Source organism: Helicoverpa zea, chromosome 17 (genome assembly GCF_022581195.2).
Source record: "Helicoverpa zea isolate HzStark_Cry1AcR chromosome 17, ilHelZeax1.1, whole genome shotgun sequence".
Classification (NCBI taxonomy): Eukaryota; Metazoa; Arthropoda; class Insecta; order Lepidoptera; family Noctuidae; genus Helicoverpa; species Helicoverpa zea.
The window spans coordinates 3293404-3320787 of NC_061468.1; the positions used below are offsets into that span (position 1 = coordinate 3293404).

Below are 27384 nucleotides of genomic sequence, written 5' to 3' on the forward strand. Positions count from 1 at the left end.
AAGTTGCCCTCGATTTCTCAGGGTTTCCATCATCAGATCCTGACCTGGTGACTATGGGACCACCTGGGAGGTAAACCCTATCAAACAAAAAAAAAATTGCAAATCGGTCGAGGCGTCTCCGAGTAATCGGTGAACATACATAAAAAAAAAAAAAAAGGTCCCGACGAATTGAGAACCTCCTCCTTTTTGGGAAGTCGGTTAAATATGAGATATAATTTCAAATATACATTTTTATTGTTATGTAAAAGCTGACTGTAGGGCTAAATGGATTTTAGTAATCATATCTGACGCCAACGTTGATTGTCCATATTCTAAGGAAGCTTTGTAATTGCATAGTCTTGTAATCTTGGCAGCCGCATATGCAGCAACACTTTGGGCGAGCTGAGCTTGACTTTCATTTTTACAAAGTTCTGTTTTTAAAGCCCAATGATAGAACGTTGCTAAGGCTCCGGATAATATGTCACCTTGTCCTCCAACTCGACGGCCCGAACCTCCTCCGGTTGCTATCCAACTGTAGACAGTCATGTTAGTGTTGAAATGGTCCTTTTCACCCTTTACAAGAACAGCTACACAATCGCCCCAGTAGCTGTACCAGTTGCTATCATTTTTTGATACCGCATCCATCAACCTGTTAGCTTCGCGTAGATTTGGTGTCAGTACTACTCCAGGACATGGATAATTTTTTATTACAGATGTATTTTTACTGACTACGTAAAGTCCGTCGGCATCTATAACTAAGGGCTTCCCCAAGTTTTTGCAATCTTGTATGATGTCAGTAATTAGGTGTACTGTTTCAGGTTCTCGGCCTAAGCCAGGACCAATAACGATGACATCCATTTTCGGAATTAGAGATCTTATTTTCGACGCATACTTTGTATTTAAATATGGATAGACGATTAAATCAGGACTATAATTTTTGATGACAGTTGCTGCGCTTTCGGTGGTAATAACATACGCCAAGTCTGCTCCAACCTGAAAATATGTTAACGCTTAAATTATTATTTATTTCGAATTATTTTATAATTTTAAAACTGCCATAGTGGTGCAAGGTCCGCATAGGAATATAAAGTAACTAAACTCTGCCAGCGGTTTCTCCCGCATCCCGTGGGAACCTCTCGAATCCGGATAAGGCCTTCTCTTTAAAGGGGCTATCTAACACTGAAAGAATGTTTCAAATCGAACCTAGTAGGAGTAGTTCATGAGATTAGCGCATTCAAGAAAACAAACAAAAAAACTTTTCAGCTGTATAATGTTATTACTATAATAAGAAGATACATAATAAATAAAGAAGGTAAAAAACAATTAATGCAACATGCCTTCATGGAAGTTATTGCGGAAAAGTACGGTGCACCCGTGTATTCTATTGAGCCGCCAATAACTCCTATTTTTCCGGCGTCTCCTTTTACAGATCCGGCCATTGTGGGAATAATGGATTTACTATAGTTCGGCCATTCAGAGAATGCGTTCCTGACACGTCGCGATTGAACTGACGACGTAACTACATTCATTGATTATTGATATAATAATGTTGTTTTAATGCTCCTCAATTGTTAAAACGGTAAACAACCAGCAAAAATATTTTTATCGTAACTGCAACGCCATTGCAAAGTTACGTCGTCAGTTCAATCGCGACGTGTCAGGAACGCATTCTCTGAATGGCCGAACTATAAGAAGTCTAAAGGTGTTTGGTTGGAGCTTACTGTCTAAAAAATTACACTTATCTTCAATTTCATCACAATTTACTAAAACTATTATACATAATATGGCCACAAAATAACTATATCCTCTCATTTTACTGTGTAGCGAAAACATTTTTTTATTTACTGAATCACTCTCGGTAAAACTACGTTATCAAACAAGCACAACTTATTTATTGAGCTGATTCTTGTTTATAATACAGTTTATGTATACTGTATAGGTGAAGGTCATATTTAATATCCAAACAGCAAGCTACAATGCTTTTTTTTGTCGAAATTCTGTTCATAAGCAAGTCGATAGGATATTTGTATATCTTAATGATTATTGTATGTACACTCATTTAAAAGCAATTATTTAATGAAACTCGTTTAATTTTGAGAATGGTAAAAGCGTGATAAACTGAGTCGATTAGACTAGAATTCCTTTTTAAACATGAAAAAATAAATTGAAATCTGCTTGTTTTATTGAATACAGTATGGCAACACCATATTTTTTCTGTCAAAGCCAATCAGCCGTAGTATATAGTTCTGAAATAATAACAAAAATTCCATTGCAGCTATTTTGGCATTAAATTACATCAAAATGGATGATAAATATGAAAGTGTTAAACTTGTCTATAGTATACACAAGTACTCAAGTTATTCCGCCAACTATATACCCGAGTACGTGAATATTTCAGTGTTATTTGCGCGTTTTTTTATTCCCTCTTCTTATTCTGGAAAAAATCCCGGTGTGCGCTATTTATTCCATAATTTAGCTTTAAATACTGTGTGATAGCATTTGTATTTTTTTTTTGTTGTTATCTGGAAGTGTTGTGAATTTATATTGGTTGATGCGTATAAACGGAGATGTTGCGTTTTCAGGAATATCATGGTAAATAACCCTACGGACCAGCTCTCCAGATGGTTCACAGACAGCAACATTCCATCACAGTTCATTATGTTAAAACTGAAAACACCTTCAATTGTGGAATGTATTAAATTCGGAAAGTACATAAAAGCCCATGTCAGTGACCTGAAGAAATTTCAAATTTTTGGTGGGACGGAAGAAAATAAATTGTCCCTTTTACTAACCGCGTAAGTATTTTTAAACTTTTTATATTAATACATTTAATTGCAACATGTAATATTTTACAGGATGTCCATAAACAAAGTAAAATCTTTATACAAAATAATATTTTTAAAAGAAACCTGAAACTTATTTAAACCTAAAATGCCATTATAAAATAAAAGTGATCTGAACAAACAAGAACAAATGCAATCTGATGAATACTTGTGTGGGTTTGTTATACTTGAACTTCACACTAACCATGGTCGCCACCTACACATTACACACTTATTCAAATTCCTAAAAAAGATTCTAACTCAGGAAGTCATTACATAACTATCTTTGGAAAATCAGGGTCAACAGCTTTAAAAAGATCTATTTCATAAATCTCAACATAGATGTTTTGACATCATCTATAGGGTAACTGGTAATTAGGGACTGATTCTTAAACGTGTGACTACCCACAATTTCAAACAAGTTTAGAAACTTTTTTATATTCAATAGTTTAATCATAATAGCAAAACAGCAGTCTGAAAATTTTGGCAAAGTCGAAAGTTTGAAACAGCTGATAAGTTATTGCGATGAAAGTTATTAATTTAAACAAAAAATTTTTTTGGAAGTTTATTGTAATCATGCGTAGAATTACATGTTCAAGTATCGGCCACTAGTTAGTACTCACCCTATAAATTAAAAGTAAATTAATTTTGCTTTGCAATCGCCTCTTGTTAGCTCTGCGAAATAAGGTATCTTAGCGGAATAGACTAAAAATAAAACATTAACCACCTTATTATAAAACATGGTCTAGCTTTACTACTATGTTCGATCATCATCTCAAACAAATCGAAATGGCCTGAATCTAGTACTTAAGCTGGTGTTTTATTGATCAAGTTTTATAAAAAGAAAGTTTATAAACTACATACATAAGAACGTTATTAAATTGTCCGCCCAGTGGTCTCAAGAAAGACAGCGCAGCAGAGATATTCAAGCTCCGCTGCAAGACGTCAGAAGGCCTATACCTCCCCGTACAGTACATCAAGATAGTTCCCCTACAGTCATGGGGCCCAGCCTACAACTACACTATATGGTATGTGGAACTCACTGGGAAGAACCAGGAACAAATCGTCAGCAACGCTTTGGAGACCATCAATTTAGTAAGTATTTTACTTTGCTTATAGTAAAGCACACAGCTTTTCCAACCATTGAAACAAATGAAGAACTTAACCAACTGTGACATATTTGAGCGAAGGCTTATGCTTATAAAAATATACTTTAGTTTGTGAAAAAGTGTAGCTACGCTAATATTATGAAGAGTTTGTTTGTTTACGTATAAATTACTAGCTTCTGCCAGCGGTTTCACCCGCATCCCGTGGGAACTACTTCCCGTACCGGGATAAAAAGTAGCCTATAGCCTTCCTCGATAAATGGGCTATCTAACACTGAAAGAAATTCAAATCGGACCAGTAGTTCCTGAGATTAGCGCGTTCAAACAAACAAACAAACTCTTCAGCTTTATAATATTAGTATAGATTTGAGTTTTAGATAGCATAACTTGTAAAGGAGCTATAATAATTAAGGAGTACTGAGTTATTGACCTAATTACAGTTGACACCCTAATTATTAGGATCTCATTCCCTGTAAAATATTATTTTACTACATATTTAAAAAAAACAATTCCTTTATCAGAAAACCATCATGTTAAACACATTTTATTTTATATTTTACGAAAAAAAGAGTTTTCTCGGCAGAAGTTTTCTCTTTTTACATAGAATATGAGACCAATAACTATTTACATAGTAGGACAAGAAACACCTTGGCTTGGCCTGTTGACTTTATTTATCTTAAGGACACACAATTGACAAATGAAGGAACAAATTCACAGCTTATCTAAACTATATGTAAATATGTCATAAAATACGAGTATACAAGATCTATTTACGCTTGAAGCGAGAGAAATAAAAAAAGTAACACATGGAAAAATAAAAATAACAATTGGAAAATTTCGAACCTTATTCCTTGCTTCCAAAAAGTTATTAAATTAGCGTTCAAGATACAGCTCTTACTCAGTTTGTAGCCCTTAACTAAATTTAATAAAATAATAATAATGATAAATTCTTATTCTTATGGTGTGTTCCCTTCTTCTTTTATTTGTCAACATCATAACATTTATTTTAAGAGCCTAGCAAGGACAACAGCACATCATCCACTTTATTGTTGTGATATTCGGATCTACCCACTTTGTTAATGTGTTACATTATGCTGCAATCAGTTTAACTTTATATCAATAAAGATTTTCTTTGTAGCGTAAAGAAGAAGAAGCAGTGCGTATGCTATTAAAGCACTTACGTCGCCGTCGCTACAAGGACGCATTCGAAGCGCTCTCGCGGGAGAGTGGAGTGCGCCTCGAGGGACCCATTCAGGCACGCTTCTGGAACGCACTCGTTGAAAATGGCGACTACAAACAAGCTGAAAAGATATTTGATGAAGCTATTGCTGGTAATTTATTTTATATTACGTCTTCATTGGAACGACCATATTTAAAGGCATTGCGATCGTTGATATTGGTGTGTAAAATTGTTGTTTTTTAACAGTTATTATCGTAAACAAGCTAGCAAGGACAAGCAAAGAAACAAAAACCCATATAAAATGATTATTATTTGAGTTTTTCTAAAAAATATATTTATAATTAAAAACACGTTTTAGTAATAGGTAGCAGTTTTTTTTCTGTTTGTTTGTTTTACTAGGATACTCAGTTTTTTATATGTATTATAAATATGTTAGAATCTATGTAAATAAATGATTAAAAGCTTGAGACAATCAAAATCAAATTTGTAAACCTTTCACTAACCAACTTCTCATAAGGAGAATAATCTCTATCGGATGATAGTGAGAAGTTGGTTTGTGCTTTTTGTTTATTTCCAAAGGACTTATGCAGTTTAATATTGATAACAGAGGGTGAGTTAGACTGGTACATGTCGTGGCAGCCGTACTCGCCACTGTGGCGGGAGATATCGTCGTGCTCCTCGCACGTGGAGGACCGGCTGTGGAGCACTGACGCCCCGCCCGCCCCACCAGTCAGGCAGAACGATCTCATTTGCACTGACAGGGACCCGAGACCTGATACCACTGTAAGTAGTACTGCCTGTTGTAATCACTATCATTACATAATATAAAACAAAGTCGCTTTTTCTGTCCCTATGTCCCGTTGTCCCTGTTTGTACGCTAAGATCTTCAAAATTACACAACCGATTTTTATGCGGTTATTTAAATAGACTACTACTACTACTATCTGACCTCCTCAACCCAGTTACCCGGGCAACCCGATACCCCTTGGTTAGACTGGCGTTAGACTGACTGGCTTCTGACTACCCGTCACGATTGCCAGTTTCCGAAATTTGTTTGTCTGATATGAAATATTGTTGGGTACGTAGGAGGGGCCGACAGATGACATGGACGCGAGCGACATGGCCGAGGCGATGAGCGTGGCGCTGAGCTACAACAAGCCCGGCCCGCGCGGCGGACATCAGCTGGTCGTCGACGCCACCACTGGTATGTCACACTGTTGGCAATAATAAAGAGCCTTAACGCAGCCTAGACCTGCTACAGATCCCACATTACATAACCCAAACAATCCAGGAAGCCGTTATACTGAACACATGCCGAATCGAAAGAAAATTTCTAACAACATCTTCTGTTTCCTCTACCTATAAAAAAAAATACTGTATCACCTGAACCCCTGATCATGCTTGCCTAAGGCCTTCAGATTCTTCCCCAGTGGGGCCCAGTAGGGCCAGGGCCTGCCGGGGCTGCGGGTTGTTCGAAAGAGATATCGCAGCCCTGGTACATAAAAGGCCTACGACGGAACACGACGGTTTTTAGTCAGTAAGAGTCTGACACTCCCTCACCGCTGCTAACCCACAGCGGGAGGAGTCATTTGATGATTTTTGACGTCGTTAAAAAAAAAGGCCTTCAGATTCTTCTATCAAAGGGAGAAAAAAAGGAATATAATAGTGTTAGGCCGCTGGATCTCCTTTATACAGCGCGTATTGTGAGGTTCTGTCTCTGGGCCCCTAACCGCCGGTACCTTGGACCGTGGGCTCGATCGGTGGTCACCTTTTTTATATTTTCATATATTTTTTGTGTATTCAATATTAAAAATGTAGGTGTTGCAAAATGAATAAAGAAAATTAAAAACATGGCGTCTGTATCTATGGTCTTATGCATAAACACCTACATTGTTTGTGATGATGTCATGTGCTCACACAGATGTTACAAAGATACTCGTTAAGCCGAAAGAGTGTTACACAGTTTCTAATAAATAGGCAATTAACAATTTTTTTTAATCGTAATATCAATATATGACATGGTTTGTAAAACCATAGAGTAGGTACGTATCTGTGCATAGGTACGGATAGTTTTTACCTAACCTTCCAATATGAACTTTGACTATATACTTTTGTAACACAGTACATATTTATGTGGGTAAAAATGAAAAAATATTCTACAAATAGCTTATTTATATCCCTGCCCAAATTTTTTTAAACGTTAACACTTTCAAAAAAATGTATAAGTCCTATACTTTCAAAACGCAGGTACGTTATACCTGTTCGGTGGTTGGAACGGCATCGAAGACCTGGATGATCTATGGTCGTTCTGCACCAACACGGAGCGCTGGAGGATCCTGTGCCCCAACAGTGGTCAGGTCGGCGGACCCTCGCCCAGGTCCTGCCATAAGATGGTGTTCGATCCTGTGCATCGACGCCTGTTCACTCTTGGCCGGTATGCTTTATAGATATAGCCTCTTTCCTGTAAAATGTTGTTTGTAATAAACACGAATATGTTTGAGTTTTTTGCAGCTTTTCTAAAGAAAATATGACAAACCTGTATTATATTTATTCGTCAGATAGAAGTTAACTTCTGATTGAAAAGTTGGCCCTTGGTATAATAATCGGTAAATACAACTTTTATTTGCAGGTACCTCGATAATGCGCAACGAATACCCAGCAACATGAATGTGAGTGTAGAAGAATATATTCCTTTTTATTATCCAGATAGATATTGTTTTACTCGACTCTGTACTACTGCAAATACCCGGACAAAAAAAAAACGCCTAAGCCTATATGGGATTCTGGTGTAAGTTGTAAGTGTAATATTAGTCATCATCCTTCTGCCCTTGTCCCAAATAGTCTTTGGGGTCGTCATACATATTCGTCATTTCATAGGTTCTTTCATTCTTTCTAACCATATCGACCTTAAAATATTAATAGGATATAAAGGATAAAATATAGCTAAATAAAAACATACTCCTCTACAGAGCGACTTACACATGTTCGACGTAACTACTGAGGAGTGGTCGTTGGTCTGCCACGACACGGCGGCGGTGGGCGGCCCGCGCCTCGTCTTCGATCACCAGATGTGCATCGATCCTGACACACAGACCATCTACGTGTTCGGGGGAAGGGTGCTGCCTGCTCTCTCGTGAGTATTATTAGGGTAGAAGGAAGATTCGTCTTAACATATATTTACAAAAAAAAATAGGCCGATTGTCGATCACGGCAGCTGTTCTGTCTAAGATGAGCCAATTGCGCATGACATATTATAGTGCACAAGTATTTACGCATAAAGGTGCACTCTCTATTCCTTCACTCTCATAGTAGATGGGTGATGGGACACAATCCGTCCCGACGGGAGAGAAATCCGGAACGACCGAATTTATATTTTCTCCAATGCATGGGTGTTTTACCAATATCCTCCGAGCTGCTTTCTGAAAGTTTCTTATGAACCACAAAGTTTTTTCTGTCCGACCTGGGACTCGGACCCGAAACCCCTCGCCAGCAAAGCAGTCCTATTTGATACCCAGATGCTTTATGGTAGAAATAGTTCGCAATTATTAATATTGTTAGTTTGATAGTCAAGGTTCTTTGCCCTCGTACATGAAACGTTTATCAGCAATATATTAATTTATAACGAATTATTGTGGCACTATTCAAATACACTGGCGGAAGAAATTACTTACCTAAATAGCGCTCGGTAATTCCTATACTTGGTTCAAACCGATTAAACGTATTAAGTATTTAGGGGGTTTCCTGCGTTTTTCGATATCACAATTAGGGTCACGGCTCGGTTTTATTTAAAATATTCAAAACATTTTTTTTTATTTCTAATGGTCCTTATTGCACTCTTGGAAAACTCCTTTTCCCCATGAAGGGGACATACATTCATTCAATTCATGTATATGAGAGAACACAAAAAGGAGCGTATAGGGGGAGTTTATAGGGAAAGCATATAGGAGGAGGGTGGGTACATACGGGAGAACACAGGCGTAATGTGTTAGGGAGTTCATAATTTTAGTACAAAAGTAGTTCATAAAATAAGTGTGATGTCACAAGTGAATTAGAGTTGCGCTACTAACCCCATGAACCCAAAAATATGCAACGCCAAGACCTCACCCACATAGTGCTTACGTAATTCTAAGACAGTTACTTTACTAAATAACTGTGCCCAACAAAGTCTATAATTGTTTCTATTTATACCCTTGTATATATAATGGAATGCAATAAACTTATCGAGTATTAAATGAAACTCCATGTTGTAGTGAGGAGGTGGTGAGCCCGCAGTACTCGGGGCTGTACGCGTACTACATCGCGACGAACTCGTGGCAGCTGCTGCTGAGCGACTCGCACGAGCTCAACGCGCCGCAGGCCCGGGTCTCGCACTCCATGCTCTTTCATCCCGTGAGTTAATCATATTTTGATAAGTTAGCAAAAAGGTGGAAATCTTGTCAAAATTCAAGGATTATCAAAAAAGTTAAAAGTTGCAAGAAGGTTCTCAAGAAGAGGGAAGAGCAAGACGCGTTTGTATGCAATATAATTTATATGTAACAGTCGTTTTAAGATGCATACAAAATGCACGCGGTAATCCCTCGAACATTGCCGCACGGTGATTTGCTTGCTTTCAGTTTTTGAGACTGTTCCAAAGGAGATTGAGTTATTCACGCACATGCAATGAGGCATTTTATTTTGTATTTTTCTCAAAAATAAAACCTCCCATTATAACGCTTGTTAATTTTGGCTCGCGTGACAAATGATCGTCAACTGTTTACACGTTCTTTTTAGGTTCTTTTTATACACGAAGACATGATGTTCCTTAGGTCCAGCGCCGCCTATACATGTTCGCGGGGCAGCGCAACAAGGAGCACCTGGTGGACCTGTGGTGGTGGGACGCCGCCACCGGCCAGTGCGGCGCGCTGTGCCGGGGCTCCGCCGCGCCGCCGCCGCCGCAGGCCGGCTTCACGCAGCGGGCTACCCTCGACCCTGATACTGATGAGATGTTTGTGCTCTCTGTGAGTATACTTGGATCTATGTTACTAGGTATATTCTATGTATAAATAATCGGGACATAAACGTGATATATAAAGTAAATATAAAAAATATTTACTAGACTTTTCGTCCGCATTGTACCGAGTGTGGTCACGGGTGACTGATGACGAATGAGTACATATCGTGAAAGTTGAAAAACTTAATATTCAATTTATCTCTTGATTTGCTTATTAGAAAGTAGGTACCTAGCTGTTTTCCCGCGGTTTCACCCCCATCTCATGGGAACTACCGCCCTTACTAGGATAGAATATAGCCTATGTAACTTGAGGATGCTGTAGCTTCCCAACAGTGATAGAATTCTTTTAAGCGACCTAGTAGTTTCGGTGCCTTACGGATATATAGGTAAATTAAACATTTGATAAGTGTTATTTTTGGTCTTCCTTTGAAGGGGTATTGAAAATCTAACCACATGGGCCGTGGCCAAGCGTGGTTAGGGGGTTACCTAATGGAATACATATGTTTTTGAAACGGACGATGTTGTTAAGAATTGCGGCATGTGTTTAATGTCACGGCTTTCTGTATTTTGTGGAGTCTATGCTGTGGGACTTGTAGGATATCAAGGCTGCGTGTCAGGCTCTTAGGGATAACTCCAGTTGCAGATATGACTATTGGTACTATATGGATGGTTTGTGCTTGCTATTGGCGTTTAAGCTCAATGGCTAAGTCCTGGTATTTATTTAGTTTGTCGGCTATTGTGGATTGAATGTTTTTATTATTCGTGCAACGTGAACACGCGGCGCGGAGCGTGCCTCGATGTATCGGGTGCAAGTTTCGCGTCAGCAGTTTTATCGCCATCGCCGCTGTCACCGCCGAATGCTGAGTCGGCACAGTGCGCGCCTCGTGCGCCCCGCTGCCCCGCTCCCGTCCCTGCGGCTCCTCCGCGAGCCGCCGCGACACCGCTCGATCAGCTGCTCGTTTCTGCAGCCTCGGCGAAACCTAACGGTGTTCGTCGAGAATATGCCAGCGTCGCCGGAAGCACAACTGGTGCAAAAACGAAGCCCGTGCCCGTAAAGAGACCGGATCGGGCTGATGATGATGGGTTCGTGATGGTGCAAAGGAGGAAGCGCCGTAAGCGAGCCAACAAGAACCGCTGTGGCAAGGCTCCTGTGGAGCCAAACACAATAATCTGTGCTACTAAGCCGAACACCCCGGTGTACATCTCCCGCCTGCACTACACCACCAAGGCGGAGGACATGGCGGAGTACGTGCGCCAGAAGCTGAGGTACGCCCCGAGAGTGCAGCTGCTGGAGTCGCGCCATAACGCCAACTTCAAGGCGTTCGTGGTGCGAGTACCGACGTGTTTCCTGCACCTCGTGTTGGACGAGAACTTCTGGCCACAGGGCGTGGTGTTCCGTCGCTTCCGCGGACAAGTGCCACAGAACCGCACGGAGTGACATAGTGCGTAGGGAAGTGTTACTAACATAGATTTAAGTTTTTTATGTACTAACAATGTTTGTATAATATATTATGTATGTTAGTCTTTAAGGTATATATCTATGGGCCTATGCAGCCTGAAAATAAAGAGATTTGATTCCTGCCAGGGTATGAGCAAAGAGAAGGACAAGCGCGTGTACAACACGCTGTGGGTGTTCTCGCTGCGGCGGCTGACGTGGACGTGCGTGTACCGCAACGACAGCGTCAGCCCCAGCGAGCCGCGCCCGCGCTTCGCGCACCAGCTCGTCTACGATCCCGTCAAGAAGGTAACATAGCATACGACAACGTTTTTGAGACTTTCTTGACTTCATAATCCTTTTTATTTTATGACAATCAATTGGGCGAAACAACAAGAATTGTGTTTAATGCAAATGCCTCCTTATCACCTTATATACTATGAGATGCCATTTTAACTAAGCTGACCCTTCATTTCTTTTATTATATTTTTAACCCACGAAGCAAAAAGATATAATAGATGTTATAAATTTATCCACTACGTGTGTCTATCTGCAGCGCCATAGGTCTTAAACAGATGACCCAATTTGGATTCAGGTGTTTTCCTCGACTGGTTTTAATCTTCCATTATTTGACACCTAGATCCACTACCTATTCGGCGGCAACCCCGGCAACCAGTCCAGCCCACGTGTTCGCCTAGACGACCTGTGGTCGCTGCGCCTGCGCCGCGCGTCGCTGCAAGGCGCAGCTCTGTCGGCGCGGTCGGCGCTGCGCGAGGCGTGCTACAAGGAGCTGGCGGCCGCCGCGGCTGCACACCCCGACCCTGCCGCCGCCGCCACGGCGCTGCATTACTTAAGGAATGACCTGTTTGAGGTGCTCGACCAGAATCGACCGGACCAGGTGAGCTTTTATTTTTATTTTCAAATTATAATATGTTTTATGATGATCGGCTGTAACAGGTGAGGGATTTAGATGTTAGACGCGTTCCATTTTCTTTTTTTCTTTTTTCATTTTCTCATTGAAGGGGGATGAAAAGTTAGGTGGTGCACTCGAGTGCAAAGATTTTTCACACTTGTTGCTCTCGTGTTTCAATTTTAGAATCCTTTGAAGTATGTGAGTTATAGTGTTGTGAAAGGAAACACGTCAGGTCACGACAAGCGTTTATTGTAGACTACTAGGGCTACATGTTGCTTATTACTAAGTTGCTTATAACTACATTTTACCTCTTCACCTCCGGGGGTGAAAGAAAAAAAAAAAAGAATACATATATTATTTTTTTTTTTTGACAATTAATTATAATTAAGCAAAGGTACCTTTTCTTAATCCTATCCTTATGTATGACATCTAATTTACCATTTTTAATTATCTTTACATTAACGCCTAAATCTTCCAACACTTCAAATGGTCCATCAAAAACGCAGTCTAATTTACGAGCACATTCATTCTTAACTAAAATAAGATCATTTTTCTTATAAAATACAGGATTACATGTTTTATCATATTTGTTTTTTCTTTTTTCCTTACAAGTTACCAAATTTTGTCTTGCATCTCTTAAAGCTACTTGCATTTTATATCTTAAATCTAAACAATAATCATCAGTATTATAAAGTGGTTCTACATCATGTTCTAAACTGTTTGGCAAACGACATAGTCTTCCAAATACAAGTTCGTAAGGGGTATACTTTGTTTGCGTGTTTACACTAGTATTAAAACTAAAACACCAAAAAGGTAACCAATCCGACCACGAATGGTACACGTTATTACAATAAGTTCTTAAAAATGCTCCTAAGTGTTTATGAGCTATCTCTAGGGAACCGATTGATTGATGGTGGTATGCAGTGGATGTTAACTTTTCTATTTTTAATAATTTACACACGTTTTCCATAACTTGAGAAACGAATTCTGTTCCCCTATCCGTAGCTATAGATTTAGGGATACCAAATCGTAAAATAAAATTATTTACAAAAGCCTTGGCTACAGTTATCGTTTCCTTATTTTGTAAAGGGTATGCTTCTATGTATTTTGTCAACTCGCATTGTAGGGTTAAAATATAACAATTTCCTGACTCATCCCTATCCATAGGTCCAACTAAATCGAGGAAAACTTTATCAAAAGCAGCAAACGCTGTGGTAGTTATAGTCATGGGTTGCCTTGTATATTTACTTTGTTTCATTTTCTGACACGCCTCACATTTACCTATAAATTTTTGAATATCTGCATTTAATCCTGGCCAGTAATATTTGCGCTTAATATTATTGGCCATTCTATTTATACCCGCATGGCCACTAGTGGGTAATAAATGATAATTATTCAAAATAAAATCTTTTTCTTTCTCGTCATATATTCTTTTAATTCCTCTCAAAATACATATTCGGGGTCCTGCCCATTCTTTCATGGATTTTATTTCACTACATAATCTTTTAATAAATTCCTTATTGCCATCGTCTTTTACTATGCATAGCTCTTTTACTTTTATTCCTTCACAAAACTCTTTTAACTTAGTTGCAAATTCGGCTCGCGAGAAATGCAAACTAAAGCTAAGATTAATACACAATAACATTTTACTCGGTATATAAACAAAACAATCCTTTTCTTTCTCTATCCTGTTTTCTCTTTTAAACTTTTTTATAGTTAAATCTTCTACTAATTTCATTTCAATAGAATCACACGGCTGTCTTAGTAATTCCACAACTCTTGGTTGATCAGGCCAATCGTCGGTGGTATTACTAGGCTCAGCTTGATCTTTCACACGACTCTCTTCTTCTCTTCTCTTTTGTCTCCTTGTTGTAACGGCTAAAACTGTCTCTTTCATATCCTTTAATTCACTCAATGTCATGCTCACCCTAGACAATGCATCTGCGATAACATTGTCTTTACCTTTCACATATACTATCTTAAAATCATATTCTTCAAGTATTAATCGGAATTTTATTAGTCTACTAGATGGATCTTTCATGCCAAATAAATAAATTATACTTCGGCCGTTCAGAGAATGCGTTCCTGACACCTATCAGTTAGTCACGACTAGTGATGGGCACAACATAACACTGAGTTCGTTACCGTTCCTTCAAAATGAACCGCCGCATTATTTTAAGATTATTTTCGTTTTAAATTGGCGGAATCATTTGTTTTATATTTTAGTTATTTAAGTGGAAACCAAAAAAAGGTAATATTCATATAATAAAATTGTTTTATTTATTCTTTGTTACAAGTACATTGAATTGAATGTGCGAACAGAATATTAATCAGACTCCGATTTGCTTGAGGAGGTGGTGTCTTCATCATCATCTTCGCCTACATGTATAATTATATTATTATCAATAACAGAATCAATCCTGATATCTCGGTCTAAAAAAAGCCGGGTAATCAAATAAAAACAGATCGAAAACACTTGAAAAACGTGGTCTATGCGCACGAAACGACAACGGACGACTGTTTTAGCGTCACAAAATGGCGGCCCATAACGCCATTTGGGGTTACCATTTTTAATCTAAGTATAAAAATGCGGTTTGGTCATAGTTTTATTTTTATATTTCATAAAAGTTATAATTAAGTCTTATAGTCCATTATTTTCCAATTCTTAAAAAGAAAATCAAAACGTATTATTTTATATTATAACTGTATAAGAACAGATTACGATACTTGCCTGTTATTTTTAGCACAGCACTACAAAATATAAACCGCTGACATAACCTTGTAATAGCGCAGTATAGATTTAGAAAAATATTGTTTACCAAGTTATTTGACACTCAGTTTGGCACAAAATTATAACATTCATTGATTATTGATATAATAATGTTGTTTTAATGCTCCTCAATGGTTAAAACGGTAAACAACCAGCAAAAATATTTTTATCGTAACTGCAACGCCATTGCAAAGTTACGTCGTCAGTTCAATCGCGACGTGTCAGGAACGCATTCTCTGAATGGCCGAACTATAAGGGTTTGTGGTCTGTCATAATAGTAAAAGTTCTGCCAAATAAATATGGTCTGAAATACTTCACTGCCCATACTATTGCTGTCAATTCTTTCTGTATTACTGGGTAATTTTTCTCTGCCTTATTTAATGGTCTGCTAGCATAAGCAACTGGTCTCATGTCCTTATTACATAATACTGCTCCTACAGCTAAATCAGATGCGTCTGTTTGTAATATAAATTCATTGGTTTCAGAAAAATCTGGATACTGTAATATAGGTGGCTTTGTTAATGAGGTTTTTAGAAAATTAAATGCATTTTGACATTCTGAGCTCCAAACAAAAGGTTCATCTTTCTTTAGTAAACGGTTTAAGGGCATAGTAATTGTTGCAAAGGACGGCACAAACTTCCTGTAGTAGTTGCAGAAGGCAACAAATCGTCTCACTTCATCTACATTTTTAGGTATAGGAAAATTTTCTAAAACCTTAGTTTTGTCAGGGTCAGGTGAAACACCGTCAGCAGATACTAAATGACCTAGATATAAAATTTCTTTCTTTAAGAATTGACACTTTGCGGGATTCAACTTTAAATTGACCTTTCTGAGCCTTTCTAAAACAGCAATGAGGTTTTGGTTATGAGCAGCTAAAGATCTTCCAAATACAATTAAATCGTCTAAATAAACAAAACACTTTTCAAAAGCTAATCCTGACATTGCAATTGACATGACTCTACTGAAAGCGCTACATGAAGTCTTAAGTCCCATCGGTAAACGTTTTAATTGGTAATGTCCAGTACTAGTCGAAAATGCAGTATATTTTCGGCTTTCAGGTGCCAGTTTTACTTGGTAATAGCCTTGTTGAAGGTCTAAATGTGTAAAATATATTGAGCCGGACAATGAATCTAAGATATCAGTAATGTTGGGCAGTGGAAATTTGTCATTTACAATATTTTCATTTAATTTTCTGAAATCAATTACTAAACGCCATTTCTGAGAACCCTCTGATTTTTTTGGGACTAGCAGTATTGGACTAGACCATTCACTAGATGATTCTTCTATGATATCATCTTTAAGCATATCTCTTATTTGTTTATTTACTTCTGGTTTTAGGGCTTGTGGCAACCTATACGGTTTGGTATAAATGGGATTAATGTTACTCTTTACTGTTATGGATTGCTCGCAAATGTTTGTTGTTTGTAACTTATCACCGGGTAAAAAGAAAGTATCAGAATATTTAGTACAAATCTTCTCAATAGAATTCCTTTCTTCTTTGTTTAAATGTTCTAACTCCAACAAAGGTAATAATGTATTGGCTCTTTCTAAACTACTTTCATGCTTGCAAAATTCAAAAATATGATAGTCCTCTAAAGGCTCTATATCTAATTTAAAATCTTTTAAACTTACTTCTTCATCTCGAGTATTTAAAATTTTTATAGGGACTCTTTTATTTTTAGGCCTAACTATAGTGCCTGCTAAGAAAACATCCTTTTCTAGCTCTCTAGCACTAATAAAACAATCATCTTCCACTTCTGAGTTTAAATAGACATAGTGAATGGTTTCACTCCGAGGCGGGATCAGTAATGATCTACTGTAATCCGGTTTGTCATAAAGGGGTAGATTGCAATACTTATGTCCTATCTGTAACGTTAACACATTTTTATCTAAATTAATATTAGCCTTATACCTAGTCATGAAATCTAATCCTAATATTCCGTCAACGAGGATGGGTAATCTTTTAAAAACATGAAACTTATTTTGAAACGATTCAGTTTCTGAAACATCTAAATCTAGTATTACGTAACCAGAGGAGTAAACTTTTCCTCCAATTCCATTGACCACCAAAGTATTTTGAAATACTTGTGTTATTGGAAGTGCTTCTTCCTTAATAATCGAAATGGATGCACCTGTATCTAATAATAGTATAAGTTTTGTACCGTTAGTATAATAATTAATATACTTAAATCTACCGCTATTAGTATTATAAACAAAATTGTTAATCACGAAAAAACTGATTCCCTGTCTCATCAGGTTTCTGTTTCAGACTATTCGCACTATCACTTTGTGCTGAGGTCTCTACTTGGTAAAATCCTTGTGTTCCACGCCTGTTATAATGATAACCTCGTTTGTTGTACTGTCCCCTGCCGCGGGGGGCGTACCTAAAAGGTCTGGAATAGCCTTGATATCTACTCGAATAATTATCAGAATTATTAAATTTATTTTGAAAACTACCTCTGTTATTATTGTGGAAATAAGGACGACCGCGTCCCCTGTTTTGTCCTCGAAATCTTGGAAAACGATAATTTGGCTTACCTCGAAGGGTTGAGGTCATTTCCATTACCTCTGCTGGCCTGGATGAAGACGACGATGGTATTGATTCGTCCTTGGCTGCCTGGATTGCATCCTTCAACAATGTGTAGTTGCGTGCGGCAATAATCGTCCCCAATTTTTCACTCCTAAGACCATCTGTAAATTTTTTTAAAACCATTTTTTCATTAATTGGCTTCAGGATCGCGCATTTGGCAGCGTCACCCTCGGCCTGAGAAATATTCAAATCTGTCAATAACCTTTCAAGTTCCGAGCCGTATTCCTCTATAGACCTATGACCTTGGTTCAATGCTTGAATTTGATTCTGAACTGCTGTGAATGATTTTTTTATTAACAGTTTAATTTTAAAATCCTTAATCATGTCACCAACTGTGGAGTAAGTTCCTGCTACTCGTAACTTTGCATTTTCAGATAACCTTCCTTTCAGCACAAATTTAATTAATAACTGTCGACCTACATCATTAAGCATATCTGCATACATTTCCACCGCATCAATCAATCGTTTCGTTGTATTTTCCTTATCGTCTAAAACAGGTATTAACATACACGCAGTTTTCATATCAAATTCCATTGTTTCGGATTTTATATCTACGCTAGGCAAGGTACACAATTTTGATATCTCTGCAAATAATGCAGTAATCTTTTTGTATGTCGTATTAATTAACTCTAGTTCCGATTCCTTTGCTGTTTTATTTATATTAGAAAATAATGCGTTACATTTATTAAACAATAACTCGGCCTCTTGCAATTTATCTGACGAAACTGAACCTTTATATCTACTCTGGCCTTTTTTTATAAGATATTTTCGAATCTCTAGTAGATCTTCACACAATTCTATTAAATCGTCTGCCATAATACAAGTAGGAAAACATTATAAAAACAAAAATAATTGCAAAGCTGCTACGATCTTATTTCATTTATAACAACTTTATTTATTCTAACTCGAGACACTTTTATTCAATCCGCTGATAACAAAATGTTGAACCAGCATTTTATACTGTGCAATTCTACGTACTGGGGTACCAGCGATTTGCAATCTATTTTTAGATCGTAAAATTAATGAACTTACATACCTCTATTTTCTTTAGCTTAAAATTCCTTAATTACATACCGTATACTAAGATAATGTCAATGTTCTTTACGCATAGAAACACGCACAAACGCACCCATTTTTTTTTTTTTCACTCACTTTTCAACACTTTATGCACACACAAATCTTCTCTGGAATTGACTTTCTTTACTGCCCTCAAACTTCTTCTTCATCATGGGGTTGGTCTCTCCTTCCAGATAAACGTTGCCGCATCCTTCTAATAAATGCTGAATCCACCTGCTTTATCAATTTCTGGTAAATGACTGCAAGTATGACAATAGCCACCAGCACCAGGAACGTAGTTATTAGAATGTTGTTAAATTTTATATGGTACTCTTGTTCGGTATCACTCGCGCCATTATTGCCTTTCGAAGCGTTTTGGGCAATGATGATGTCCTTTTCCTCTGTTTTAGAGTAACTTTTTCCCATTTTTCTCGCTTTTTGCGTATTGTTGAACACAAATGCAGTCAATCACAGTCGCAGCTCTAATATTCAGTTCGTTAAACATTATAACTTTGTGCACCGAGGCACACAGGAATCCGCCTAGTCCGCACTTTGCGCCCGCTATCGGATAGCTCGCAAGCCGAGTTCCCGGAACGTGTGTGGCAGGGTCGCCATGAAGTATGTGAGGTATAGTGTTGTGAAAGGAAACACGTCAGGTCACGACAAGCGTTTATTGTAGACTACTAGGGCTACATGTTGCTTATTACTATAGTTCGGCCATTCAGAGAATGCGTTCCTGACACGTCGCGATTGAACTGACGACGTAACTTTGCAATGGCGTTGCAGTTACGATAAAAATATTTTTGCTGGTTGTTTACCGTTTTAACAATTGAGGAGCATTAAAACAACATTATTATATCAATAATCAATGAATGTTATAATTTTGTGCCAAACTGAGTGTCAAATAACTTGGTAAACAATATTTTTCTAAATCTATACTGCGCTATTACAAGGTTATGTCAGCGGTTTATATTTTGTAGTGCTGTGCTAAAAATAACAGGCAAGTATCGTAATCTGTTCTTATACAGTTATAATATAAAATAATACGTTTTGATTTTCTTTTTAAGAATTGGAAAATAATGGACTATAAGACTTAATTATAACGTTTATGAAATATAAAAATAAAACTATGACCAAACCGCATTTTTATACTTAGATTAAAAATGGTAACCCCAAATGGCGTTATGGGCCGCCATTTTGTGACGCTAAAACAGTCGTCCGTTGTCGTTTCGTGCGCATAGACCACGTTTTTCAAGTGTTTTCGATCTGTTTTTATTTGATTACCCGGCTTTTGTTAGACCGAGATATCAGGATTGATTCTGTTATTGATAATAATATAATTATACATGTAGGCGAAGATGATGATGAAGACACCACCTCCTCAAGCAAATCGGAGTCTGATTAATATTCTGTTCGCACATTCAATTCAATGTACTTGTAACAAAGAATAAATAAAACAATTTTATTATATGAATATTACCTTTTTTTGGTTTCCACTTAAATAACTAAAATATAAAACAAATGATTCCGCCAATTTAAAACGAAAATAATCTTAAAATAATGCGGCGGTTCATTTTGAAGGAACGGTAACGAACTCAGTGTTATGTTGTGCCCATCACTAGTCGTGACTAACTGATAGGTGTCAGGAACGCATTCTCTGAACGGCCGAAGTATAAGTTGCTTATAACTACATTTTACCTCTTCACCTTTGCTAGCTCGGTTATCAAAATTGATGGTTAAAAAGTAACTTTGCACTCTTGCATAACAAATACCTAAAGTATTATCTTATTACATTGTGTGCTATTTCCAGGTGCTCCGCTTCCAGCGCCTAGCAACGATCCTGTTCTCGGGCACGGCGCCGGGCGAGACCGCCGCGTGCGCGCTGTCCCCGCGCCGAGCCCGGGCGCTGGCCCGGCGCCGCCACGCGCAGCCCGTGCCCTGCGACCTCGCGCACGCACTCGCACAGGTACCACACACTGCATACTTAATACTTTTATTGCTCTCCACAATAATTCGAGACTATAATTTTATTTTCATCAAACATATTCAATGCTTGAGTTATAGTTAAGGTATGTGGGGTGAGTGCTAGCTATAGTTCGGCCATTCAGAGAATGCGTTCCTGACACGTCGCGATTGAACTGACGACGTAATAACATTCATTGATTATTGATATAATAATGTTGTTTTAATGCTCCTCAATTGTTAAAACGGTAAACAACCAGCAAAAATATTTTTATCGTAACTGCAACGCCATTGCAAAGTTACGTCGTCAGTTCAATCGCGACGTGTCAGGAACGCATTCTCTGAATGGCCGAACTATAACATGTGGTGGTTGTATAAATCATTTTTACTGTAAGTTTTAGTCAATATTGCATATTGTCCTTTACTTTAAATATACAAATTACATTGTATAATAAGGGAAATGCCCATTTGATAAAGAAGGTTTGGCCAAGTAATGCCCAAGAAAGAAACAAGTTGTAGGCATTAGAGTTGACATCGTAGATAACAAAATAACTAAAAAATTTTACATAGAACTTGGTGGAACATCACAAACTTACGATTAGTGACGCGGCAATGGCAAAGTCTATCCTAATATGTTTTGATGCATTGTTGAAAAACTCTTGCCTAAACAATTTAAAAATACCATTAACCACCTCGACAATCCATCTAGTAATAGTAACACATCTTGTTTTATTAGCTTCTAGTGTGCATAATTGAGTTTCCCCCTCTCGAAGAGATGAAGGCGTGTGAACTGAATAATGACATGTCTCTTCTAATAATGACACTAAGTAAATGACGTACGTAAACGTCAACAAACAAGAGCATTAGGGATGGAACGTAGGATCAATTTATCGAAAAATCTATGTTTGTCATAAACCGAAAACACGGAATCCTTGAAAGGAGTCGCATAAAATCGTATTTAAAGGTACATCAATCACCAAACATTTTGTTTAATGATAACAATACAATGAATAGATATTTACAAATATTTTTTAAAAATTATTAGATAATATTAAAAAAAAAAAAACGATTTTCAAGAACCGGTTTTTAATAAATCGATTTTTTTCAATATGGGTTTCAATCCCCAATTCCCTATTTTGACAAGACTGACATGATCGATGCAGCGGAAGTATTTTGACACTACAATAAACGACTGAGTTCTGAATAATTTCATCTTTTTTTCCGGGGTTTTTTTATCAGATAAATACTCGCAATATTTAAATTGATTATTTAGTATTTTTATTGTATTTATCACATAGATGGGCAAGTACTTGGCCAAGACCGGACATTTCCCTTTATGAATGAAACAATGTTTAAGGTTCTTCCAACCTATAGATAGATATGTGTTGCTTGAGAGTTTGTTGCGCCACTTTTTCTTCCCAGTAAAAACATATAGGCGTTTTGGGGGCTGTCTTATGTAAATTCCTGACGTACAAAAAGTGCTGTCTTGCAGCCAAGTTTGAATAAATGATTTTTGATTTTGATTTTTGATCATATATTCTTAGGTGGTAATACTTATATAAATAGTTCACATAGACCCTGTCAGACACCACATAATAACTGAGTTAGGAGAGAGGAAGCTACCTCTATTATTGGCTATGTTACTTATTATTGTTCTCCATACTGCACCTGTGTACCAACTGCACTCACTGTCAGCCGCCCCATGACAGCGTCTATGCAGTCTCATAATGTATCATAGGTTACATCTTCTGAGCCTTTTCCCAACTATGTTGGGGTCGGCTTCCAGTCTAACCGGACGCAGCTGAGTACCAGAACTTTACAAGTTTTACAAGGTTACATCATCATCATCATCATCTCAGCCATAGGACGTCCACTGCTGAACATAGGCCTCCCCCTTTGATCTCCACAGATACCTGTTGGAAGCGACCTGCAAGGTTACAAGGTAACATGTCAACCAAAAACTAAATATGTACAGAAATACAATAACCTGCGTAACTTTCGCTTACATTCGGCGGCTGGCAGTTTGATCAGAAAACAACTCGTTTGGAAATAAACGGTTCAGGTATTTTATGTGGACTGTATTTTTCGTTGGAGGATGACGTGTCATCGGCAAGAAGTGAAGCACCGATGAATGTAGGCAATGAGGGCAGAGAACGCGTACCTGGCTCTCAAGGTGCGGTGGGCGTCACAAGATATCGGCTGGGGGCGGTCATGACGCTCACAGAGAATACTCAGATTCCCACCGACTGGCCGGGTATCGCGGTGATTCGCTTTCCGACACCACCAACGCCACCGGTAAGGATGCGACGCGGCACGGGAGCAGCACGAGCGCTTCCTCTCGGCGATTCGTCTACTTCTAGCGGTTTGCACTGGTTCGTGACAGCGTCCGTCACTCGCCAGGAGTGCGTAACAGGGAGGGAAGTCGGGGGCAGGGGTAGCATCGCTCGGTTGAATGTCACATGCGAAACTAATTATTGATGAGCGGACTTAATATCCCGCTATATAGAATATAGATGGCGCTACTAACATTCTTTGTCTAGCCATAAATACTCTTACAATAAAAAATAACAACAATTGCATTTGAATTTGGAGTCTTATCATTTTTATATGATCGACTATATTTTGACCTATTTCTTATATACAGTAAGTAAATGGACACAATGGTAATTGTAAGTTCATAGCTTTGTGAAGCAACAGTTGGGCAATTGTTTTTTCGATTGATAGGTTGGGTTGTGAGCGGGTAGTCAATTCAATTGATTATGTTGTTTGATATTTGTTGTTGGTCGACAATTTGGCGATAGTTGGGGAATTGTTGGTTGATAGGGGTACATAATTCTAGGGGCGCCCGGCTTCTCAACCCGGGTGTAACATCATTGCATTTTCATGGTGCAGGGGCGCTCCTGCGTGCTTCTCAGACCGTGGCGTAAAATTATTTTCTTTTGATCGCATTTTGTTTTTGTTTCGACTGTCGTTTTGAACTTTCTTAAGAATATTAAGTACCTAGATAAATTTAGTTTTTAGGTTTGGTGTCTTGAAAGTCTGTCACCATGGCTACACACAATTGTCAGTCTTATTAATAAAAACGGATTAAAATTACACTAGGGAATAAGAAAGGAATAGCCACTCATTTCATATGTTTAAACTTGAGGTAACTTTACTCCTTAGTTATCAATAGCAGGGTATAAGTAAAATAGACTATATTGGCATGGGAAATCATTAAACTTAAAAATATTAAAACTTTGAAAGCCAATAACATAAACTGATGGGGCTATCATACTATAAATATCTAACCTTACTCTCAACTCCAGGTCCTAGGCGCCGACGACACAGCCCCCGAGCCGACCACACCGTTCGAAGAGACCACTGAGCCCACTCCAGAGACCTGGGACATCGGCCAGGATGACGAGCTCTCGGCCGAGCGCGAGAAGACCGCGCAGTGGAACGCGCGAGCTCAGCGCATCAAGCTGTATGACGCGCTCTGCATCTTCTTCCGACCCTCCATGGTGCCGCCCAAGGGAGACATCACCGATCTCGTCATGCTGTAAACTGATGCTAAAACTATGGTGATAGGTACGTCACATCAAACAAATGTTCGGGAAACATTGTCCGTACCTATTTGCGTTTTAAAAACACAAATGAATTATGGTATTTGTTACTTTTTGATGTTAGACCGGTCTTTGTATGCCCATTTTGTTTACAAAAATCAACATAAATAATGTTCCTACTTACGTAAACTTATTGATATTCGCAAAATCCACCTATCACCAAAAATCTTCGTTAAAAAAACTAAGTTCAAAACATTTTAGTGATACGTACATTTATCACAACTACACTGATTTGATGTCTTATTTATTACCGTGTACTGTTACTATTAATAAACATACTATTATATCACAATCGTTTCGTAATTAACGATTATGGATACCGTAGTATTTGTATTGATGTTATTGTGCGGGCTGTGAGAACAACGTTGGTTTAAGATTCACACAACGAGCTGGTATCGTTTCCATTGATATAACATTGGCCCAGTGCCGTTGTAAGCTTGACTTCCCGCATAGCAGGTTAGTCTATTTGTACTGTTTTGGCTGTTCTAGAAGTTACAACACCAATGAATTCATTTTAAAGATGGAATAAAATGTAATATATCTTCATCGTTGTTCTCATGTCCACGCTAAGTAAACCACAGATGTAAAACTGCATGTATATTATATGAATACCTATTATCATTATTCTACATACAATATATCTTTAACGTAACAAATGTAATCGTACTATATTCTCTTTATGTACTACTCAATGTATTTCACAAGTGACAATATTTTGTAGCTACACATATAAAAGTATAATTTATTTTAGTTTTCAGTAATGTCTGTTTTTTGGACATGGTATGAGCATTTTTAAGTTTAACGAATATATTTTTAATTACCTATTGCAAGACTGACATAATGACAAAGATTGGGTAGATCGGTGTTCTTCTTGAATTGCTTATTATTTATCTACTGATAAGTTGAAATTAAGAACTCAAATCATCAGAACTTAAATTATACATATCTGTGACTTTTTGCTCAATAGTCACCGTACGTGTTCATAAGCTTTATATAATCTCCACTATTAGTCAGCATTTTGAATAGGCCATCTTCGGATTCCTAATAACAACCATCAACAAGAGGGAATCTAATTCATTGCAAGCTATAGTATTTACAGTATACAGTCACTCATTTTGTCAATCTTGCAAGCTGTGTGCAGCTAACTGTGGGATGTACGCCGCAGCTGTAGCAACTAAGAGGCTTGTCTCCTTTTTGAAATTGTAAATATCTAACTATAGAAATTCTCAAAGAATGTACCTATGAATAAGCGTGTACGGCGGTGTTCCCAAGAAGTCTAGTCAGCATTGAATACTGAGTTGTACGCGGTACATTCTAACACATTTATACTAAAAGACATTTTGCATTTCACTCAAATATTATAAGTAAATAGTTTTGGAAGTTATAAATTGTTCATTAACTTAACACCTTTTTTTATTCAAATTGAAAATACAAATAATGTAACCTGTGACAAAACAATGCACATTATAATAGTCAGCTTTTTAGAATTAGTAAGATGGGGGCGCGTGTTTACAGACTGTGATAAAGTTGCTGTTATCGATAGATGTAATTATCTGAGTAAGGGATCTGCCACGGGAGGGTGTAGGGGGATGTTGCCAAATTTTACTACTATCACAGGGAAGGAATGTTTTATGTGTATTTTATTTTCCAAATAATCACGTACTTTTACAAATAATAGTTTAAATTATCCTTAGTGTACAATCAAGCACATTATTGTATTGTATTCGATGACAGTAAGAACAGTTGACTGTGTTTTAGCATTTGGTGTCTTGAATAAGTTTATCAGCTACATAGTGTTAAATTCAGTAATGTTTATGAATAATGTTACATTTAAGAATTTCAGCGGGTTCTTGCTTCGTAGTCGTCACAGTATTTACAGTAGGATGGTACTTGTTTTACTGAATGTATTCATGTTTTATTGATGTTCAATGTGAAATTCAGTGTTTTGTAGCTCGATATGTGCAGTTGGAATTTGAAATTATTGTAGTATTTATTGACAGTTCCAGACAGCAAAAATCACATTCAGAAATATTGAAATTAATAAGATATAATCTGCACTACGTAAGACTATATTATTCATACGTAAAATTATATAATCTGTAGTGAAGCTCAATGTGAATTTTAGATCATTTTACTCCCAAATGCTCGTGATGTACTAGCTGTACAGTCTACATAAGTTGTGTGCACACATTTATGTTGCCTACTGTACCTTGTCCCGAAATACTCGAGCGTATCTGTAAATATTAGTGTTATATCACGTAATTAAGAGAAATTACGTACGTACGCACGAGACGTCTTGTAAATAATGCATTTTTATTCGTGTAAGAGTAAATTATTTGTTTTCAATTTGTAACTTGAAGCATTCTCAGTCTGTATGTACATAATATATGCGTATTAAACTCATTCTTGTTTCATTTAACTATCCCTTAACATTTTACCTGCAACAACATACCATTTTGAGGAATAAAGTTTTATACCACGTAGGGTCAATCCCCACTGAAAGAGCAGCGGCTGGCAGCGGCCGTAAATGCAAGTGATTGAGCGCGAGCGCGGCGCCGCGCTCTTAGGCAGTTGTCCCACCAACGACGAGAAAACGACTAACTATCGGCTATTTCCTCGTTCAAGAAACGTACAATAGATATACTTTCCAAGTGAACAAAAGAGATACATATACAAATAGTTGATCGCTGACTGTTCACATTGCCGGCGAGCACTCGCTTCACTAGTTTGTCGCTGAGCGACAAAAGCTATAAAAGATAACACTCGCTTGGCGATGTCGCGAAGCGTTTAGAACTCATGCCGAGAGAGCATCCAGTGGTCATTTCTCTACAGTGCGTATCTAGCGAGCGAGTGATGCGAGTAATCGCCCGCCTCACTCGCACACTCGCTTATAGCCGAGCTACACAAATATCGGAACTACGCACTCGCTCCCCGCGTCTCGCTAACTCGTTTCTAGTTCTAGCTCTACTTGTTACT

At 37.9% G+C, this 27384-nt stretch overlaps 2 protein-coding genes across 2 annotated transcripts; one reads left to right on the forward strand and one right to left on the reverse strand.

The window, feature by feature from the left end:
* Positions 1-215: 215 nt before the first annotated feature.
* LOC124638526 (ATP-dependent (S)-NAD(P)H-hydrate dehydratase-like) lies at positions 216-1995 on the reverse strand. Its single transcript, XM_047175500.1, has 3 exons — positions 1670-1995; positions 1317-1440; positions 216-972 (listed from the first exon to the last, which is right to left on the reverse strand). The coding sequence occupies exons 1-3, from the start codon at positions 1810-1812 to the stop codon at positions 238-240; spliced, it is 1002 nt and encodes a 333-aa protein (XP_047031456.1). The 5' UTR covers positions 1813-1995; the 3' UTR covers positions 216-237.
* Positions 1996-2205: 210 nt separating this feature from the next.
* On the forward strand, positions 2206-26811 carry LOC124638137 (muskelin). Its single transcript, XM_047175013.1, has 15 exons — positions 2206-2360; positions 2562-2774; positions 3695-3896; positions 5046-5238; positions 5695-5870; positions 6174-6291; positions 7335-7521; positions 7717-7756; positions 8057-8220; positions 9338-9476; positions 9893-10084; positions 11663-11821; positions 12153-12410; positions 20652-20807; positions 24112-26811. Exons 1-15 carry the CDS (start codon positions 2281-2283, stop codon positions 24346-24348), a joined length of 2514 nt encoding a protein of 837 aa, XP_047030969.1. The 5' UTR covers positions 2206-2280; the 3' UTR covers positions 24349-26811.
* The last annotated feature ends 573 nt before the right edge of the window (positions 26812-27384 follow it).